Source organism: Lepidothrix coronata, unplaced genomic scaffold (genome assembly GCF_001604755.1).
Source record: "Lepidothrix coronata isolate B3197 unplaced genomic scaffold, Lepidothrix_coronata-1.0 Scaffold73, whole genome shotgun sequence".
In the NCBI taxonomy this organism is placed as follows: Eukaryota; Metazoa; Chordata; class Aves; order Passeriformes; family Pipridae; genus Lepidothrix; species Lepidothrix coronata.
The window spans coordinates 3,212,419-3,235,322 of record NW_016690253.1 but is presented as its reverse complement, the minus strand read 5'-3'; the positions used below and the strand labels follow the sequence as shown (position 1 = coordinate 3,235,322).

General features: G+C 48.6%; 1 protein-coding gene across 2 annotated transcripts in view; it reads right to left on the bottom strand.

Moving 5' to 3' along the window:
- Window positions 1-22,904, bottom strand: part of GABRQ (gamma-aminobutyric acid type A receptor theta subunit) — a 71,027-nt gene that overhangs the window by 31,447 nt on the left and 16,676 nt on the right. For both annotated transcript variants that reach the window (XM_017819307.1, XM_017819308.1), the window contains exon 3: window positions 13,363-13,430. In XM_017819307.1, coding sequence (XP_017674796.1) covers window positions 13,363-13,430 — 68 coding nt within the window. The remainder of the gene's footprint in view (window positions 1-13,362; window positions 13,431-22,904) is intronic.

Below are 22,904 nucleotides of genomic sequence, written 5' to 3'. Positions count from 1 at the left end.
CCCACAGTGGGACACACAAGCATTAACACAGTGTCCCTGTGGAGCCTCACAGTCATGACCAGGCTTTGCAGGGCTGAGAACGGGAGTCTGAGGACTTGCCCATATTACAACAATGCCTTCTGGTTTGATGTGCTGGGTAATGTAACACAGATTATGCTGCCATGGGCTTCTGCTGACCCCTGGCAGGGGACCATGGTGCTTCCAAAGGCCATCTTCACCTTCCATTGTCTGCCTGCACTCATCTAGTCCACTACACTGCTGCCTTCCACACACCTAGAGGCCACAGGACAGGGCTGCTGCCTGCATCCCACCCCTCTCCTCCCTTCTCCCAGCTCATCCTTTCTCACCTTCCTGGCACCACCCTGGCTGCCTCACAGCATGTTGTTGCCATACACATATGGGCATACTTAATATCCAGCCATGAAAGCTCAAAAAAACATTTTTAATAATCACTTTGCATTTAATTAAACGTGCAACAACTAGCCTATTACAGTAAATTAAATTTAAGTGAGACATTTGAACGGTGACTAGTGAAGGTATCAGTTTCTAAAGCCCTCAGAAGGATGGAGGAAGAAAACTGGATTATGTGAAGGGAAAGTTGATGCTGAAAGACAGGAGATGCTCTCTAAACCTTTTCCAAGGGTCTTCACCACCTCTGCATGTATCCCCAAAACCCTTCAAAGGGTCTTCACAGCCCCTCCATATATCTTCAAAGAATTCTCACCTTGCAGTGACATTTTTACCTTATACTTGCTGAGGTAAAGCTCATTTAAAGTGGTTGCAACTCAACAGGGATTGTAGCAGGATCAACCTGGAAATGGAAAAAGGCGATTTCTCCAGAACATTCCCAGAACTCTTCACTCCTCTGGACCTTTTTTATATTTAAATAAAACATTCTCTTCGCAGTGACAAGAGTTTTACTGGACACTGATCCAGGCAGACTTTACCTCAAGCAGGAGAGATGGTCTCTACTAGTCAGTGTCTGTGTGGAAGACAATGGGGAAAAAAGGCTGGAAGAACGGGGAATTATAGCAGTTAAAGGGCTTGAAATCAGCTACTCTAGAAAACACCTCTGGGTACCAATTTCAGCTCACCTAATGCTAGTTCTGTAGATGATTTTGGGCACTTTCACCAATGCTTCATTTTCCCTTATCTGTAAAAATCAGACCCTGATTTTTAACTGACTAGCACCAACCCCAAGCTCCATGCTGCAGTTTGGGATCTCCACATCTCTAGGGCAAGTGCTGTGTGTGTGAACACAGGAATGAGTCTTTCCTTCATGAGGAGAAAAAAAATTAAACAGAGCTTGTAATTGCCAGTGCAGTCAAGACCACCAGTACAGTTTGTGGCTGCATAGGTGGGGAACCACGTTATAAATGAAGCAATATTACTGCTTTACACAGCAAAATCAAATGCCATATATGCAGCTCTGGACATTGAAACCATGAGACTCTCTGCAACAATAGAGGCACACAGTGCTTTAAAGACACTGCTTTAACTTAGAGAAGGAATGTTTGCTACTTCAGGTTCTGAGAATTGCCAGAAAGATGTCATTTCCCAGGAGGCAGCCAGAGGCAAACACGTCCTTTAAATGATTTAAGACAACTAACATGTCCTGGGTGAAACAATCACCTCAACTAGGCTGGCACAGATTGGCTTGACCAAAAAGGTTAGAATGGTGTTTATTTCCTGCAGAAAGCAAAGTTTGACTGTGTAGGAAGGGTAACTGGGAGTAAGCAGATTAGATGGTGAAGCACAGAAGAGCAGAACATATTTCTGGCAACGGGGTCAAGTGTAGTCTCCTAAGCATAGAGGATGGAAGCCCTGGGGTTTGAAAAGCAAGGCCTACTTTTCAACAAGCTCAATCAAACTAGATGCAAACTATTGCACTTGAAAAACTCCTGCACCCAGAGACCCAGTTCTGTATCTGGGGTGACTGTTTCTACATGGGAACATTCTGCACAGCTGTGTCTGCAGCCTCTAAGTCGACAAGCTCAGTAAGATGGAGTATTGTCAGAGAAAAGGGCTAGAAATCAACTTTCTCAACTGTGGTGTGCACAAAGCACTGTGCAGTCATTCTGTGACCACCAGGAATTATTGGGGTATCAACAGACCTGTTCTAGGAAACAGCTCCTACTGCCAAGGTCGCTGGCCAGGCAGTGCATCCTCAGGAATTTAGTGAACCTCTGCCTCCACCCATGGGTTAGTCTGCCCTTGGCTGTGCCAGGGTAAAGCCAAGGCAGCCAGTCCAGGCTGAGGCCAGCAGCAGTGCACACCATATGGCCCATCCTGCCACTCCCACTCCAGCCATCCCAGTGCTGACAGTGGGATCACAGACCTGATGGATGGGAGCAGGGCAGTTACCTGACAACAGCACTCAGAATGCAGCTGCATGGAACACTCCTGATTCTGCTGAACACAGGTCAAGCTTACCACAGGCTGCACAAAGAAAAATAAAAGAGGTTTCAGCAGGGTGTGGAGGTCCACAAACAAGCAGACTTGGACTTCACAGCCAAGTGGATGGCTGAGAACAAGCTGCAGTGTCTGTCCATGCTGAGTGAGTGCTCGCTGCAGTACCAGGACCAACAGTCCTGGAGCCAAGGAGCTCTATTTGCAGAGCTGGCAGGGAGCCCATGTGAGCTCGGTAAATAAAGTATCCAGATAATAAAAATACCCAAAAGCACTGCTTAATTTTTTTTCTGAGGGATCTGACACAGACAGTAATATTGAGAGGGAACAGAAGGATAGGGCAAACCCATCCTTCCAGAAGAGTGGAACACAGGGCATCTGATAGGTGTGATGGCTCTCAACTGGCACAGCTAAACACCTGACACTCATTTTCAGGGTAACAGTGGAGATTCAGGATAACTGGGCTCAGACAGGAGCTTCTGCACCGTGAAACCTCAAGTCCCCTGCAATCTTAGCTACAAACTCTTGATAAATAAAAGGGTCAATACTTTGTGTATCCATAACCTAGGAAAGCAACAAAGGGGATGGACAAGGAGACACAAGCCCAGACTGCCTTCCCCTGCAGCCACACTGAAGTTACAGGAGACACTGTGGTAGCAGGTTGCTGCAGAGGAAAAAGGAGAGGAGATCCAACCTGTAAGCAGTGAGTATGTTTTGGGTCTGCTTGCCTCTTCACTAGAGCCTCAGATGGTAGTGCACCCTGCAAAGAGTGGGCAAAGGGTATCTGAGAGGACATCCTCCAGCCTGGTGACCCTGGGCACTCTGGCACAGGTAGTAGGAGACCAGCTGTAGGAGACCACACCTTGCAAGCAGTGATGTGGAAGGGACCAGTGGATCTTGCCTGTTACTCCCTCCTCCTCCTCCACTTTTTTCTGGCTGGAGCTGGCCTGAGATTCTGCTTGTGTCAGAACAGCAGGGACTACCCACAACTCATCCCACATGCATGCATGCCCTCCTTCCCCAAAATGATCCCTCTTCTGTCTGACTGGAGAACCTTTCTGGATCTCCAAACAGCTCAGCAGATCCTCTTCCTTTTACCATCCCTTTTCCTTGAATGTTCCTTTTTCTCTGTAGCCTAGCAACTCAGCACAGACTCAGAATATTAACAACTCCTGTCCCCACACACGATCTTCTCCAGAGGCCTGAAAAATGTGATAGCAGGAAGGCTGAGAGGGGTAGGAGCAAACACAAGAGATGTGGGGAACGTGCAGAGAGCCTCTACCAGCATTCAGAAGCAGCAAAGCCATTCAGCTGTCATATCTGCCACCTTCACTTAACATGTACATAACATATAGAGCTATATATAGCCCCACTTATTTACATATTCAAATAGCAACACCACACGCACGCACTCGTATTTGGATTTAGGTTCTATATTGAGGCACTGCCACTCTTGTGCAGATACATCCTCTGTTGCTAGATGCTTTAAATGTATATGTGACAGGATGTCAGAAGGTCAGATTCTCAAGGTCTAATTTGGTTTTCAATCAAATCAGATGAAGCTTTCACTTGGGGGAAGATAGTTTAGCATTCTGCAGTAACCCTCTCCAGTGCTGCAACGTTGCTATTGGAACAGGTGGCAGTTTGGAACACTGCTCTCAAACACAGCCAGCTTTTTATTACATATATATATAAATACATATATAAGGCTGTGGGTGTTCTGCCCGTGTAAAAACCTGAATAAAAAATTAAGCAGGGGGAAAAAAAAAGAAAAAAAAAAAAAGGAATTTATCCTGGGTAAAGTTTTCTGCAGCAGCAATTCTAACTACTACAGGAATGCCAGGGTGCCAGCTGAAGTGGTTCATACCACCACCATACAACACTGACAATGTTCAGATCTAAAGATAACTTGGCTGATACAGGAACAGATGGAGCACTGCAATACATAGCAGTGTTCAGCTGAAAGCATGCTGCAAACTGTAGAGCCACAGATTCTCATCCTCCCCAACACGACTCCTCTCCTGCCGTGGGGTGGAGTCACCTCTGAAATGCACAGTGAACTCGGGCCTCTGAAGAGGGAGCACCGGAACATTTCTCATCTGGGAAATTACCGAGTGAGCAAAACATGTGAACTGTGTTTCTGAGCACTGGGGCAGGGTTGACTCAGCCTCCCGAGGCTCGAACGTGCACTGGAGAACTTGCAGAGCTGCTCCTCAGGGATAACAGCAGCATGGAAGGATGCACAGGGGGGGATCAGCTGCAACAAGAGCTGCCACCGCAGTTTATTCACGCTGCACACCCCAAGGTCTAGGCTAGGAACCAGCCAGTTTACCCAACAGCTTTCCCACAACCAGGAATTCCCAGTTATGCAGACAAAGGGCCTTCTGGCAAACTCACCCATTAAGATATCAGGCAAATGCTGGAAGATCCCTAGGAAGAAACAAGCATAGTAGGATAGAAAGCTCCAGGGGCAAGAGAGAGTGGCCCTACTCCAGCAGTTCACAGGCTTTCAACTGAGAGCTTGCTTCAGGAAGGTTTGTACAGTTCACCACCTACTCATGGCAGCATCACACCATTCAGGCAGCAAAAATATTTCATTCAAGGACATCATTAATGTTGAAAACACCAGAGTCCTTCAGCACAAGCATAGGAGCCACCTTTTAGGAGAAGGGGTAAAGCTGTCCCCTCTCACACAGGGACCACCTCAGGTTGGCAGGACTGCTGCTTTACCAAGCAGCACATGCACACAGTCCTTGAGACCTCTGTCTCAGAAGGAATTCCTGGGGCTTTGTGCAGATCCAAGCTTCCAGCTGGCCCTGGCATTTGAAGAGCCTGGATGGTGATCTTTGGGTTGTTTCTTAGCAACTGGACTCTAAGTAGTAGTGATTTTACTGTCTCTGCAGTCAAGCAACACCAGGACCAAGGGCAGAGGGAGGATCTTGTCACAGGAACGGGATAACTTGTGAAATATTATGGAAGGCAGGCAAGATTTTTACCCTCTACAAGTTGCCATAAATGCAGTAAATATTGACATATGAGTCACACTGACCTATTTTCTAGCTTTTAAGCCAGGACAATCTCTTTGCAACTGATTTCAGAACCAATGAATGGGGAGTACTTCAGGCCCCTTCGAAAGTTTGCTTTATTCTTAACTATTTTATGTCAGAACCCTACCCTCTTGTGGAATATCCATCCCTGGTTTTTGGGCAAAAAGAAGATCATTGTTTAAACTTGAGCATCCAACACCACCACACTGCAGAGCACCCCTGAAGCCAGATGCTTTACTTATCCTCACGCACTACCTTAGTCCAAGGGATTTTTCAGCACAGCCAGTGGGAATTCTGTTAAAGAAAAGCACAATGTGATGTGAGCAGATACCCACATCTGATTCTTGACTTGTTAAGGCAGTATCAGTGCTGCTGAAAGTCACCCTAAGCCTCAGCAGCCACAGGATGTCACCACTGCAAGGACAGAAACACCAACCACAGATGGCAGGTGAGATGGGTCCCTGGCATCTGCTGTGTTGCCAAGGTGTTCCTGGGAGCTCAGCAGATTTCTACTCTCACCATCTATCTAGATGAGCCACAGAGCAGGCTGTTGTACCTCCTGCCTGCAAAAGAGACCATCTCAAAGCTGGCATGTCCACAATGGTTTGGAGGTTACTCTCCATCCTGCCACAACCATCTTTTATTTCTCAAAATATCCCTCCAGCAGAAGGAAAAAGCATCAGGATGCTGCTGCTTCCCTTCAGCTTCCCAAGTGGTTGTGTGTCTCTGCACAAGCTGCTTCCTGTTGCTGGAGGAGAAGAGACATGAGGAAGTCCCCAAGGTGCCTGGATGTGACTGATGGCAGTGGGCACAGTTTGCCTCCCGTGGCAACTCCTCCCCTCGGGAAAAGGCTGTTTCACATGTACAAAAGGGCCACTGTTTGATTTCCCAAGCACCCAATGCACTGCAGCCCCACACCCCAGGACCTGCAGTGACAAGAGCTGCGTGACCCCAGTTGTGCTGGAGCAAGAGGAAGGCACAGATCCTTGTCAGTTCTGGAGAACCCTTCCATCCCAGCTGCCTGCTGCAACACCTCAGTTCAGATCACAGCACACAGAAGCCACTTGTGGGTGGAAGAAAAGCACATAAACCCCACCTGTCCATGCCAGCAGGGATCCCTCACCCTAAGTCAGAGCTCTGCCATTCTTCCCATGCCACACTGCAGGATGAGCTGACCTGATCAGACCAAGACTCTCAGAATCATAGAATCATTAGGGTTAGAAAAGACCTCCAAGGTCATCAAGTCCATCCTTTGACCAAATACCACCAAGCCCATTGAACCATATCAAGTGCCACATCCGCTCAGTCTTTGAACACTTCCAGGGGTGGTGACTTCCCCCCTTCCCTGAGGAGCCTGTGCCGATGCTCAACCCCTCTTGCAGTGAACAAATTTTTCCCAGTATCCAACCTGAATCCTTCTCCAACAGCAAGGCCCCTCAGCATCCTCTGCCACCTGCAACACCACCATCCCAGGAGCCCACAGCAATCCAGCAGGACTGCAGCTCAGCCCCAAAGCTGTTCCCTAGTTTTTCCCATATTTTGGAAGTCCTCAGTATTCAGCAGCCTTGAATACCAAGGTGTAATGCACACACACACACACACACACACTGAATTTAGATACCTCAGTGTCCCCGAGCTGGGGATACCCGAGGCTACAGAGAAACATTAACAGCACTGGAGTGTCATGTCATACCTGTGCCTCATGGCATATAACTCCAGAAACCTCTAACTGTAGGATTTAAATGCTTTAACCTTTGCTTTTTTAAAACATTTCGATACCTAGGGAAATAGAGACTAGGAAATATCTGTATGTCATTTCTCCATTGAAGAGAGACAGCAACAAAGCAGAACATTTTCAGTTAAGAGTAAGAAAAATGTTGATATATTTGAAGATAATAGACCGTAGTAAAAAGTACAGTATAATAGTAAAAATTTCTTCTTTAAAACCTTGGCTTTTAAAGCTCAAGACATCTATAACAATGGAAAATCCTTTTCAAGGGCACATTGTTGCAGAGTTGTTCTGTCCATTATCACAGGTGTACAGAGGGTCTGATGAGGGTCCTCAAAGGCCACTCCCAAAGCTGCGTCAGCCCCAAGGACACCAGGGTTTTACACACTCAATTTTACTGTCAGGACAGTTCCAGAATGGATTGGACATCACACATCCAGATCAGAGATTCCCCATGCATGTACATTTTCCTGCATTTCCCTTCCCCTTTCCTGGAAGGGCCCAAAGGTCAAGAGCTCTGACCTGGAGAATGTACAGCCCAAGAGGCTGCTGTGCTGTGCACCAAAGACAGCCTCTCCTCTGGAGCCCAGCCTTCCAAAAACCACCTCCTTTCATCAACTGTCCAGCACACAGCAGAGTCAAACACATCTATTACTGTGCATGGGTTACACTGAAATTGAGATTCAACTACTCCATGCATATATTCCTGTGACAACAGAACTGCAAAGCCTGCTCAGGACAGATTCCACTACCAAGTCTACTTCAGGCACGCCCAATAGATGGAAAATTTGATGTAGCAAGAAGAGTGATGCCCCACTGATGGCATAACGTGTTGTAGGATGAACAGTCCTGCTCAAAAACACCCTTACACAAATCCTGATCCACTTCCTTTTGGGTTAAAAGCCAATTTTAAACCCTTGCAGCTCACTGCTGTCTTGGGGCATGCTTTACATCTCTCTTGAACAGGGAAAACTGCCAAAGGAGACAGCTTGTTTTTCAAGCAAGCTTTGAGAAGTTGGGCAATAACAGAGATGATGCTTCCTGCCATAACCTCCAAGAGCTCCAGTGCAGCGTGCCACTGTGAGAGCAGTCACTCCAGTGAGACAGCAGTGTGGCACCTGGTCACACAGGGCTTGGGAGCAGGAGGCCACGAGCCACTGGCACAGGCTGCCCAAGGCCAGGTTGGACTGAGCTTGGATGAACCTGGGATAGTGAAAGGTGTCCCTGCCCATGGCAGGGGGGTTGGAATGAGATGATCCTTAGTGTCCCTTCCAACCCAAACCATCCTGACTCCACGAAGCAAAGCATCAAGGTCAGCTTCGCTGAGCATCCTGCACCACCCTCCAACCCACCCACACTGCAGACTGTGCCCCAGCAGAAGGTGTTGGCAATCCCACGGGCACCATTCCTTTCACACATATATTCCTGCAAACACTTCTATCTGGAAGCCTTGCTTCTTACACTAGGCCCTCTACAACAATCCTCTTGTAACTTTTCAACTTGTCACCGGGTTTATAAAACTTTAAAGCCAGTGCTATAACAAACCGAAATGATGTTATTGCAGATGTAGGAGAGCATCTTGGGATGAATAAATTATAGGAGGCACAAAGAAATCATGACTATAATGGCTGGATGCTCTGAGCTGTCTACGGTGTGCAGACACACAGGAGGGAGCAGGTTTAGGACTGCACAGATCATGGGGCAGGAAAATTGAAGCGTTATGAAGGGTAACCATCTCTTATTTCAAATGCATACAAAACCTCTGGTAGTTTTCCTCACTGAAATAGTTCATTAATGCTTCAAGGGAGTCTGAACTGTCTGGTACTAGAAAAATATGTCCCCAAAGATTACTCAGAGAGAGAAAAGGCTACACTTGGAAGGATTATCCTCTGGTCCCACCATGCAGAAATATACAGCATACCCCGAAAAGGCCAGTCCTCAGCTGAAAGGACATGCAGGAGTAGGGGAGGACTCTTTCTGAAGCCATTGGCACTGGACAACATCAGAGTTGGATGATCAGAGCAAGCTGGTTGAGCCAGACCATGAAGGTGATAGTGACTTTGGGCAGCATTCAGGCCAGGTAGCACAAGGACAGACACCTGCCCAGCCTCAGAGTGCCCTTTGTTCTCCTGAGTCAGCAGCACTGCCAGACTCCTCAGTGACTTGGGCACCATATTAAGAGATTTGAATGTATCCCTACCCAAGCACCACTACACACCAACAAGCATCTATAAATACCTGCATGCAGTTCCTTGCTTATGGCAATTCAACCACCCGCAGCAAACCAGCATTTACCAGCTCACCTGAAAGGAGATGGGCTGGGCAGGGAACTAGGAGATACCACCCTTCTGTTCTTTACAGGTCATCAGAGCTACTGAACAGCAGTATGAAGACATTCCTCCTTTCAGCCTGTCTTTAAATCCCCAACTTGCAAATTTGTACTGGATATGAAAAGACTCCAGCTAGGCCTTTCATCTTTGTGGATCAGCACTTCCCGGAGGGTCTGCCAGTCAAATGTGCCCTCCCCAATACCTATTTGGCCTGGTCCCTGGCATCCTTTCCCAGACATTTCAATTGATGTCACTGATCTTGGCTCAGCAAATAATCCTTCTAATCACTGACAAGAACAGAGGCTGCAGCTCAGTGTTGCTCAGCCAAGCTAAGAGGAGTACACAGCAACAAAGCATTTACTCTAGAAAATAAGCTTGAAAACATGACTGACCACACACAGGCAGCAGCTGCAAAGGGCAAGAAGGTGATATTTTTTTAATTAATTAAGGACTGTAGTTTTGGTCCTTCATCACTGGGAGATGGTTACAAATCTAGCACTGTCCCTGTGAACATCCTGCATCCTGGCATGGCTCATCTTCCAAGCTGGATCATGGCACAGTATCTGGGCATGGCCCTCAAGGGGGTGGAGGTGCACCAGTTTTGGGTGTCAGAAAACACATGGCATCTACAGGCAGCTGCAAAGCACTTTGTGTGTCAGAGTGTCTGGGAACATCCATCACGAAGACACAACCACGCTGCTTTTCCAGAGAGCCCTGTAACCTCCAGGATTGAAACATCACCACATCATCATTTTGGGAACACAGTTCCCATGGGAGGGGAGGCAAGGAGTGCTCCTTCAGTCAGGGATGGAGCTGTATGCCTCCACAGCACCACATCCAGCTGGACTCCTATGGAAAACAACTTTTGGAAACACGCAATGGCTGGTCACTGACAGCACTTGTTCCCCACCACCACGCAGCCAACAGGCGCCAAGAGTCCCAGGGAAAGGCCTGGGACAGCCGGGGGCTCTCCTCAGCCTGCCCAGTCCCAGCACCATTGTTCCCAGAAGGATGTCTGAGGATTAATTAATTATCCTACAAGGGGCAGTAAGTAGTAACACTCCTTGTGGAACAATAGAAGCTATTTGGTTGCCATGGCAACCCGGCTTCACTTGTGTGCCTTTAATTTATTCATTGCACAGTCCCTTTCCCAAGCACACACGATGCCAAAAAAAATGCCTTGTTTTTCTTGCCAGTATCCGTGTCCAGAGCAGGGGTAAAACACAGCCCTTTCCCCGGGCATCTGTCATACAGAAGAGTGATGCACATAAAACCCCTTCAGCCTGGAAACTCACATCACATGAGAACCCTTCTGCTCCCTAAATGTCCGTTCTTTAAGATGGTTTTGATTTTTAACCCCTTTTTGAAGCTGCCTCACTATGGTGCTTATGGATCTTGATCTTAAGTTCTCACATACAGCCAACCTTGTCTCCCACCCCTTCCCCCTATATATGTAGGAAAGATGGGCAGGAGATTATTCTTGTCTAGTCAAACAGAGAGCCAGGAGGGATAACCAAGAGCCCAGAAGTGACATCCCTTCACAGCATCCACAGGAGCATGGCATGGACAGTGCCCAGTGCCTTCACCATCAGAACACTCAGTGTCCATTACCATGTTGTTCAATTCCTGCAAGGTCCAGAGCAGCGTGGGGATGAAGATCCTTGCCAGGAAGTCTCTCTGTGCATCACACAGAGGTGTTTTTGTTGCTGCTGCTCCTCCCCAGCCCCGAGCTGTTCCGTGGCAGAGGGAAGCAGGTGGTCACTGGAGAGGGGAGAGCATCACGTTCACATGGCAAGGGCTGAAAAGCACAGCTGGGTGAATGGCTGCTGGGCTAGGACACAGCATGCCTGGCCACAACTGCTCACAACACCTGCAGGACAAAGCACTCCACCAGCCCTTGTAGTCCATGGCCAGATCTCCAGCAGCAGGTTCATCCTGCATCAGCCTCTGCAGTGCCCAGCTACCTTCTCAGAACCATGGAATGGTTTGGGATGGAAGGGACCTTAGAGATCATCTCATTCCAACCCCTTGCTATGGACAAGGACACCTTTTACCAGATCAGGTTGCTGAGAACTTCATCCAGACTGGTCTTGAACATTCCCTAGGATCAAGCAGCCACAGCTTCTCTGGGCTACCTATGGTGTGCCAGGGCCTCACCACCCTCAGAGCAAAGAACTTTTCCTAATATCTAATCCAAACCTACTCTCTTTTAGTTTGAATCCATTCCCCCTTATCCTGTCATTCCATACTCTTGTAAATAGTCTCCCTCCATCTTTATTGTGGGCTCCCTTCAGGTACTGGAAAGTCACCCCTAAAAGGGTTCTTTTTTCCAGGCTGAACAAAACCAGTTCTCTCAGCCTTTCCCCATAACAGAGGTGCTCCATCCCTCTGATCATCTTGGTGGCCTCCTCTGGACTTGCTCCAACAGGTTGATGTTCTCCCTGTGCTGGGGACGGACCTTCTCAGGTCTACAGGGACAGTTGTTACAGGTAAGCTGAGAATCAAACCTCTCCTAGTTATGTTTATGCAAGGTGGGGTCTTAAGCTGCAGGTCCAGTCCCCAAAACATTCCTGCTGGCTCTAGCAAGGAGGGTGACAGCTGGTCCACCACATCAGAACATTCAGGTCCAAGCTGAGACTGGGGGAGGAGATGACTCAAAGTTGAGTTCTGGCCTGACAGGCAAGATAGACAGAACTAGGTTAAGCCATCTGGCTCTTCTAAGTTAAGCCTAACCTCAAGCTCTACCCAGTGCAATGGAGACAGCTCTGTACCTGAATCTAGGGCTGTACACCCTGTCCAGTGCCACCATCCCTTGGACTGAGGTGCAACATGTCATGCAGATAATTGGGGTAATGAGGGGATGGTGGCAGAGAGTTGGGAAAAGAAACTGTTCCATACAGGAACCTGAAGGCTCATGGTTGGCTCTTCACCCTGGGTCACACCAACTTATGCATTCAGGGTTTTCAAGCAGTTTGGGAACAAAAACAACTGGTCAGATTGTCTTTCCTCCCCTCCGTGCAACAGCAGAATAGTTGGTGGGCAAGGGAAGCAGGGCAGGAGAGTCCAGAAACAGATAAATAGGACAGGAGCCTTGGGAGACCAAGGTTTTAATTGACTTGAACGGCAAGAGCTCTAAACTGGCCCAGGATTCTCCTGCATGGCTCAGGAACTGAGGAACAGGACAGCTGCTGTCAAGAGGTTCCCACCAGCCTTCCACTCCACTCAGCCTCTGGGAAAGGAGAGGAGTTTGGAGGAAAAGCCTCTGGACAGGAGGGAGAAAGGCAAGTTTAGGCAGTGACAGCACAATTCCTGTCCTCTGCTGGGTGCTAAGAGCTTCTGAGACAGACAGCACAATCATGGATGTGTACCCAAACCAGATCAAAGTAACCTACAAATTTAACTCAAACCACTTCCATCTGAGCAGGACTTTTTGTTCTCAGTGGTATGAAAAGCTCCAGTCTATCAATGCCACCACATCTCCATTAGATGCCTCTCTTTTCAGCACAGATCTGCCAGAAAACACCAAATTACCACCAGCAAACACAAAAAGCCACCATTTCTCAATTTGGTAGGGACAGGCTGACCATAAAGCCACCTTTGTGCCAACCAAAACACACAATTCACATCTACTCTTTTAAGGTGTAAGCATTACTGAAGAGGTGGCTGTGCACCCAGCACAGAACCTAAGGGATAAGTATGGCTCTGGAGAAGATGCCACTAGCTCCAGAGGTGCCAGCAGAGATCCAGATGGCTCTGAGGAGCCACTGCCTTGGAAGCAAATTTCAACAAGAAAATGGAAGAATAGTCTATCAGGCTTTTTTTCCCCTTTCTTTCTTTCCAAACTTACCATGTTGACTTCAGAGATCTGGTCAATGCTGGAGATGTGGATGCTCATTCCCACTGTGACAGGGTTACCTGAAAAACAAACAGACTGCTTCAGGACCACATTCAATCCCTCCCCTCCCATCTGCAATAAAAGAATTGCCTAGAAATGCATAGATATGATTTTTAAGCAGCCCCACATTCCCTGAGTATCATGGACTTCAAGTTGCATGTGCTCAAATGATTAGATTTCTCTAACTCCCAGACTTACAGATTCACTCCTAGGAGTGGTGCAGCCTAAGCCTGATTCTTTAATTCCTGGAAGTTAATTACCCCCCAGTAATACAATTATCTCTGCTTATTCCAAATAATGCCTTCAGAGACCATCAGTAGGCTCCTTGTGGGCTTGCATAAGGTGTTACTGATTGACCACACAAAGAACACAGCAACAAAACCCATGGAATCTCTGGTCAGGAAAGATAGTCCAGCTCACTGCTCCACCACTCTGTCAGCTCTGAGTGCTCTGTCTGAAAATCCCACGAGAATTGTAACACCCAAGATATCAGCAAGCACAGGAAACGGATCCATGAAGTGAAAAAACAGGATTTGTGTAGTGGCTTTTCAGAGCAGAGCTCGGATTAGGCAACAGATTCCCCATTTTACCACGAGCACCAGGGCATGTGTCACCCCACACCCTCCTGCCTGCAGCCACGGAGCTGTGGCAGACATCTGTGCACAAGTTTCCTGGGAAAATCAGATATTCCCCTACCCAGTGACCAAGCTACCCACACACCACAATCAGTGCCCCTGGCTGTCACATGCCAGAGGAGCTGGTGGAGAAACACCACAGCAGGGCAGTCCCAGACAGCCCCATTGCCTTCTCTGGCCCAAGTTCAGCAAAGGTGTGTTACTACAACCCACAAACCTGTGAAGTCAGGGCAGAAACAAGCCATTTCAGCCAGTTCCTCCAGGACTGTGGGCATCCCAGCTTGATCAGACTCACACCCAGTTCTACCTGAGCCCCTCTGACCAGCAGCTCCCACAGCCAGGCAACAGGACAGCCCTTTCAGTGGGATTTGAGCCACATAAAACAATCTGTAGGGAGTTTCACTATCCCAAAACCAGCAAGAAGCCTCCTGTAGCTGGAGATGGGGTTTCTGGGTGCTATCCCTCTCCTGCCAGGCCCACAGCCCCAAAGGCAGAGCACAAACTCAATCCCACCACAAGAAAAGCCCCTCTCCTCACACATGCAAGGTGGAAAACAATCCCTTGCAATGCATTACTAGAAAGGGAACGTCAAGCATTTGTGCCACTCAAGGTATTAACTCTTCCATGGACTCATTAATAGATCTAAGCACTGAAATATTTACAGATAATCATGAGATGGCTTAGAAAGTAATTAGGAGACTGGGGGAGAGGGGAGAACCACACAACTGGAAATGAAGTGATTTTTTAATTACGTGTTACCAGAAGTAGGGAAGCAGTGTCATTAGGGGTGCCTTGTGATTGGGTGTGCTCTTCACCGAGACCCTCTGCTGCAAATTAAGCAGCATTATCCTTTAATGGAATATGAACAACACCGAAAACATCAGAATCAACAACTGTAATTAGGCCCAGCTATGCAAATCTCCTTAAAGAGGCAGTGCTCTCCTCCAGCACGCCCAGCTCGCTGGCAGGGCTGCCCGAGGCAGGAGGGCTCAGGAGACCTTGTGGAGCCTCTGAAGATCCCCACATGGACACACTCCCAGGCACATCTTTGCTGTACTTCCACCTTCATCTTGCACAGGGGAACCAGGTGGGAAAATAACCAGGAGTCACAGCAGGGTGAGAGGATTCTCCCGCACCCTCCTTTGCGCCAGAGGCTGACAGGGGCACAGCAAAGCTTTTAAGGAAGTGTCACTTTGATAGTTTGCCTGTTTTTTGCTGAAATCAGGGCCTTGTGATAGAAGCCATAGCAGGAGGAGGAAGTCATGGCTGCCCTGAGGATCTTGCAGACTAATTAGTTACAAGAGGAGAATCAGGGCTATGCACAGGGTTGCAGCAGAGGAGGGGAGAAGCCAGATCCCCACTCCAGACCCTTTCTGCCACACAGTGTTGCTCCCTCCAAGAGCTGCCCTACTGCCTGCTCTCCTTCCAGTGTGTCCCCAGCAGTGCTCGTGTCACTGTGGCTGTGCATCCTCTCCTTCCCTCAGTGCAAAAAGTGGTTCTTTCCCCTCTGCTGGGAAGCCCCACTGAATCCAGCAGGCTGGGTGGGTAGAGCAGGGGAGCACTGACAGTGGGGATATACAAATATTTGTCAAACCCAGAGTCTATCCAATCTATTCTATCTGTCTAGACATTTGTGCTGTGTTCATCACCATGGTATCTGAGTGCCTGAGGTCATGCAGTGACTCAGTGGCAGAGCCATGGATAAGCTCCAGACCTTCCTACTCCCAGCTCCAAGAGGAAGGTTGGAGTGGAGAGATCAGTCCTGCTGCCCCCCTCCAGCCCGGGCTGGGCTGTACTCAGCTCCCATGCAGAGTCAGCAACACTCCTCTTGGCACTGCCAAGTCCTCTCCATCCCATCTATCACAGAAGTGAGAGCCTACACTGCCCACCTGCAACCCCTGGAATGTGTGCCCAGCAACCCACGGGCTTCTGAGTGTGACTGTCATACAAACACCCCAAAGATGAAGGCAGGAGAAGTCCTGCCTTTACCAGACCTTAGCTTGATCACAGGGAAGCCATTTCACCTTCTCCATCTCTGTTGTGAAGGCTGGCTTGCAGACAGGGATTGAAGAGCAGGAACACAGCCACCAGGAAAAGCATGTCCTGACTCCCACTGCAGCCCAGTGAAAACCAGACCGGCTGGTGGCCAACATTCAGGCTTTAAGTAGTACACAAAATAAACAAAGGACATCAATTCTGCCAATGTTAATAGCTTCAGGCAAGAGGCATACAAAAGTAGGGTATTTGAAATATGGGATAACATCATCTGTAAACTTGCCCTTAGAAGGAAGAACTCTGCATTTGTGGATCTGAGACAAGGCAAAAGAAGTAAACCTGATATTAAAGGCCCGTGTTTTTATCTGTGCCTTGCCAATGGGTGCAAAGAACTAGACCTTCTGCCCTTAAAGCAAAAGAGAGGATTTGCAGGCAAGATCACGAGTGAGGGAATGTGAGAAACTCTGCCACTTTGACAGTGAGCAGCACCCTCCCATGTCTCCATTTCTCACCACCACTGGAGAAATCACCAACACTTTGTCCCAAAAGTAGTTTGATGCCTGTGAATAATGTACTCGAGAAGTTGGAAGGTAAGCAGACAAAGGAGTTATAATAAAACCTGTCCTTTTTCTGCCACTGATACTTGTCAAATACAAAACCAGTCAAGGTAGAGAACAAGTTGTGCTAATATGCAATATTTTCCCAGCAACCCGTTATTACTTTCACATTTTATTTGATAATGCATAAAAGCCCCAGAACCTGGAGTCATGTTGCTACAGCAGTAATTCTGATGGCACACCTGCAGAGGAAAGGTGTGTTTCCAAGCCTGTGTCTGCCTGCACTACAGCCAGAGGTGAGGGCAGCCTGGATCAGGACATCTCAGTCTGGGATCTCACCTGCAGAGTGCACTGAAGCACAGAATTCAGTGTAATAGGGGGTGGTTACTCAGGCAACTGCCCTGAACTCAGGTCCAAGCTGCCCTCTCTTCACTCCTACCCAAAAAAGCTACACTAGAGCAAGCTTGGGTTCCTTTGCCATCAGGTCTCCGACTGCAATACAGACACAGCCAAAAAGACTCCAAAACAGTGGGCAGATGAAGAGAAGTCACTTTATGATCCACTGAAGCCACACCATTTTATGAACTACAGGCAGTGCTTTGGGGACCCTGGTTGCTGCACTTGTGACCATGTGAATTTGGCAATGCTGGCAGAGCCAAGGCACTTGCTAAGGAACAGAGATCAGCCTTAAAATTACCCTTTAGTCTAAACTACAGCAACAAAGGCATTAACAGGGTGTCAGAAATTTCACAGCTCCCCTGAATAGTATCTTCCTGCATTTCACTGCATTGAAGGCTTTTCCTAAATATCCAAACCAAATCTTCTCTGCAGTTTAAATGTAGTTGAGTCTCATCATTCCCCCCTCACTCCATGATAGTGAAAGAATAAATCAATCATCCTTCCTTAACAACAGCTTTTATGTACTAAGAAACCATGACATCCCCCTCCCTCCCCCACCAATACTGTCATGTCTAGATTAAATGCACCTGATTTCTTCACCCTCTCCTCAGAGGTCATGTTTTCTAAAACTCTGACAATTAGTGCTGCTCTCCTCTGGCCTTTTGCCAATTTGCCTACATCTCTATTTTAAAGCCTGGTGTATCCAGAAACCAGCCAGTGAAGCAAAGATCACATGTCACCAGTACAGACAAAAGAAAAAAAGCAACCTCCCCTGTACAGAATCCTCCTAAAACCGAAGAAGCTTCTCCAAACCTACTGCACCCATCCTGGGAGCTGCTCCCTTTGTGTAGGACGTTGGAGATAGTGAAGGGGCAGCTGAGCTCTTGCCATTAGAGTGCATCACACATGCAGGAGGAGGGAGTACAGCCCTGTCTCTTTTGGACAAGAGGAAAAATTATTCAAGACAGCTTTGTACATGAGCCTCAGCGTTCCCTGCTTGCACCCTGCCTGTGGCATCACCAGTCCCTGAGATCCCTGCAGCAGCAGGAAAGCTGCTTTAAGGTCTTCTGCTGAGTAAACAAAGCCAACTAGAGGGAAATTAGAGGCTTCAGTTACTAAACCTACATATAGAACAGGTCTGTGCCTTACCCTGCAATGGTAAATGCCCACAGGCATAAAGAATCCATCCATGCAAAATCCTGTTCCTCAATCCCAACCCTCCAGAAGCTGAAGGACAGCAATGGCACTAGAGCCCCAAAACAGCAATGCCAGATGAGGTTGCCCTGCACTCTCTGGCAGAACAGTTTCTGCACACACAGGGTGAGAGGCATGAAGGGGGCCAGGTTAGCTGACATGAGGAGCTGTGGGCACTGCAGGGCCTTACTTGCATTTCCAATGATCCCACCAAACAGGACCAGCTGTCAGGACATTCTCAGGCTCGCCAAAGGCACACAGTCTGCAATCCCACTCCCAGGACTTCTCCCATTTAGCCTCATCCCCACATTCCTGAACGATGGGGGAACGTTCAGGGTCTGCTCGCTCCTCCCGCAGCAAACGGTTTGCCCACGTTGCTGCCTCTGCTTTGTTCACAGCACTGGACCTCGGGGCACCCTGGCTTTGTGTTTACAGCTGAAAACCACGACCCACGTCACTGCTACGTGCAGCGAGGAGCTGGTTACACAAGGGCTGCCAGACGTGGGTCGTTGGGAGGCGAGAGCTCCAGGTGATCGGAGGTGCAGGAGGCGGCACATCCAGCACGAGGCTCGGCACTGGCTGAGGAACCGCTGCCTGGACTCAAACACACCATCTCTGCAGAAATCCCCCCCAAAACACACACCCTTGAACCATTTCCAGCTGATAGACTAACTGGTCCTGTGCCACAGCTGTTTTAAACCTACCCAAAAGATAACTCAGAGGCCAGTCTACTGTCGGGACACTTGGGTTTACCACACCCCAGTGCAGGGAGGATGGAAGTGCTCCTGGGGTTTCAGCAGACAGGAGGATTCTAAGAGGAGTTCACAAATTGCTGTCTGCATAATAGCTGTGCTCACAGATCTCAGGACTGAAGCTCTGCTACAGCAGTAAGAAAACATCTAAAAGATGCCATCCCAGCAGGCTACACGAGCCAAAACACAAAGAAGTTTCCCAACACTGATTTTCCTGTTCCTTTCCTTTCATTTTAGCTTATGTACAGCATCAAGCACAAACTCAGCTTAGTGTTAACATTGCTTGAGGAGCAAGAAAAGTTGACCATGTATCATGAAAGCAGAAATGTTCTGGGAACCACTTTCATGCAGCATCTCTGATTTGCAGTGACATCTAGAAGCACCAAGTTCAGCAGGGTCCCTTAAGAACCTACTTAAACTTTTCCAGTAAAATCTAGCTTTAAATACCCATTTAACACTTTCCAATCCTTTTCCCATTTATTTTTTTCCACTCTTATTTCCATGATCTCTACCCCCAGCCACAGCCAGTGCTGTGCTCTTCTCTTGCCAGGCTCAGCACAACAGCCAGAAACATCAAAAACATTTAGAGGCTGTTATTGAAGCTCTACCTTTACCCTCAGCAGGTCACCCCATGGCATCTCTTGGATTTAAAAGAGCAAAGCACACCATGGAATTACAATTTTGGGCACTGTTCTATACTACCAGAGAGAGAGGTGGTCTCATGGCAGATCAGCAAATATGACATTGCCTTCCCACCTGTGGTGGAACAGGGTGTATGAGGGAATTGCCACTGCTGAGGAATCTCCTCCACGGGAAGGATGGACAGTATTTTGGAGGTGAAAGGCAGGGTCCTGGTCTCCAGGGTATCTGGGGCTGTCAATGTCTGCTCCTTCCCCATGGACCCACTGTTCTGCAGGGGCAGGAGGGGCATCTACCACCACTGGTTCTCATGGAGATTGCAGCCAGTCTCCAAATAGGTCTAGGAAAAAGCAGCTTCTTCAGCATGACAGGCTTCCTACATTTTGCCATACTGTTTTAGGGAGTGTTTGGTGCTTTTTATGTCACTGAGCCTCTGCACAGAACAAGACTGTGCCTGACCCAGGTATGCTTTCCACCCAACCAGATCTGGCAGTGTCACCCCAGACAAGGAGGCTCATAAGAATTTTCAGCCTGTGCCATTCTGCTCTCCTGGCAGCCTGGCAAGTCACCTCATCCAGTCAGAGGATTTGCAATATTCATCTAAGAAGGTGGAATACTGGGGACTCCCCAAGAAAAAAAAAGCAAAGTTGGAGCGAGCTCTCACCACGGTGGTGATATCAAGGACAGCACATGTTGAACGGGACATCTAAGGGAGGGTACAACCATAGCACAGCTCTTCAGTGGACTTTCAGGGTATCCAAACACTGAATAAACCAAGGTTTCAGTAAGAGGCTTTCCTGCAAGCAAGCAATGAGGCCAGCCCTTCAGCGAGGAGCCAGGAGACACAGCACTTGCCGAGCAGGCAGAACTGACCACTGCTCCTGACAGCACTGCTCTCCTGTGATGCTCCCTGCAAACACTCAGGTTAGCCTGGACAACAGCAGCCACAGTTCCAGCCTGTTGTCACATGAAGCTGTCCCTGTAGATCTGAACAGTCACAGAGCATTTTCTCCAGCAAGCTGTGCCTGCTCCTGAGCCCGTGCTGAGGGATCTGCTGGAGGAACAATGCTTTCCCAGGGCAGAGGTAGCACCCATTCTGTGACTGTTCCAGGGAAAGCAGAGAGTTAAGGAGCGCAATCTGTGAGGCACAGTGGATTACCTAATCTATCTCATGGGTATTTTTAATGGATTAGTAGATATTAGAGTTGGGATACTGCAAATATCCCATGGAAATTTGGAAGTGAGAGAGAACAATCACCAGGCTGCAAAAACAGTGTAAAGGTTGTCCCAGAGGTATTGAAGGATTACAGAGGAAGCTAAATCAAGGTTGGTTTTAAAAGATGTTGGTAGACAGCTACCCAAGCTGAATAGAAACAAGGTCTCAAATGTACAGGCTTAAAAATGGAACAAGAGAATAGACACCAACCCTTACAGCATCTGTACTGCCAATGCACCCAGTACAGCAAAGCACCTGTACACACACACAGGGCTTTCAACACTGAGAAAAATTACTGACTACTCAGAAAATCATCTGTTCTTGGAAGAGGCCTAGGCCAATATTCAGAAGAGAGATTTTTAAAGCTGTTTCATCCTCAAGTGATGATGATGATAGTCTTCCAAAGCCTCCTGGTTGTGTATCTCTTGCATGGGTGATGCACACTTGGTAAGGCTACAGCAAAGTGAGGGGAAAATAAGCTCCCACGTTTGTCCAGCTATGTATTTGCTCTCTTTTACAGGCACACATAACTGCATCATCTCACCAGAACTGATCATTATCAACCTGGCCCCACCCGTGGGTCTCAAGAAACCAAGCATTTAAGAGTAACTTTCCCAAGGGTATCAAGTGCCAGCTACCATCCATCCCCTAAAGCAGGGAGCACCCAGGTCATGCAGATAGAGCTGGCTCTGCAGGGCTGCCACAGCCATTGGAATCTTCGCTGGAGCAAAGAAGGCAGATCCAGGCCTGACCCTCAGCAGAGGAAAGCAGCGCTCTGACCTCCTGGTGCTGCCAAAGCCAGTACTGGCACCTGCCTTCCCTTTCCAGGGACACCCCTCCCTCCCCATGGCCCCCAGGGCACCCCCATGGACCAGCTCTGTTGTTTTGCAGTCTGCAGGGCACACACTTGGTGTTTTGCTTTTATATCCCTCTCTGAAGAGCCAACACTGTGAAACCTTACATTTCCCTGCCTTTACACTGAACTAATCCTGGGAAAGCAGAGACACTGAGCATCCCAGATCCCCTCAGCTCTTACTCTCCACCAACAGCAACAGCAGGAGGGCGACAAGGCTTCCTGAGCAAGTGCATATCATAAACCAGCACAAGCCAGGCATCTCCTCCCCAGCAGCAACGTGAAGCATCAGACCCACGCTGAGCAGCCACCCCCACGTTTCTCCACCTGAGAAGACTTCCCTCCTACCTCTGCCAGGATCCTGGCAGGCAACTGCATCTCCCCATGGGCCCTGCAGCTGGGGGGCACAGTTCTGCCTGCCTGGGGAGCTGGGCTGCACTCAGGAGTAGTCCAGTCCTTTTGCATTTTCTCAGAGCTCACCTTTGGTCCATCTCCCACAGCCAGCCAGGGCACTGGTCTGCACTCCCGGAGCTGCCACCCTCCTCCAGCTGGGGCAGCCTCAGATGCCTTTGGCACACTGCCTTTCCTTCATTTCCCAGCCTTCAGGAAGGACTGCACACAGATACAAAGTATTTTGAATCCCCAGGGTAAACACGCAAAGGGTATTTAACCGCGGACCTACAGCTTCCTACCAGAGCACACTCACCACACTCCTTTGTGCAGGCAGCTGCCCCCTCCTGCCCCACCTCCAGCTCCCAGGACTCACCACAGCCCGGAAAACACTCTTTACAATGCAGAATGCTCAGTTCCCATAGAGGTTCTGGCGCTACAACATCCACAAACACACACGGATTTTTAAGCTGCATCAGGGCTCAACCCCTAGTGCTGCAAAACCCCCAGCACCCCAACATCCCTTGCAGCAGCTCAGGAGGCAGGAGGAGCAGCAACCTACCTGAAAAACCACATCACCATCCTCCTCCTCACAGGCAAACAAGCCCCAAAAGCAAGGGTTGGGCTGCTATATAGGAGACATCCCTCCCACCTCATCCCACAGCACCCACCCACCTCAGGTGGGGCTGTCAGAGTGTCCCACAGCTGAGCTCATTTAGCAATTTTCCCTGCACACCAGCTGGCAGCTGTGGAAATTCCTCCCCTGTTGCCCAAGGGTTTGTCTCACTTCTCACCTGCCCACCAGAGGCACAAAAGTCCTGACCCAGCTTCTCAGTGCTGGGCTTTTCATGCACCTGATCAATA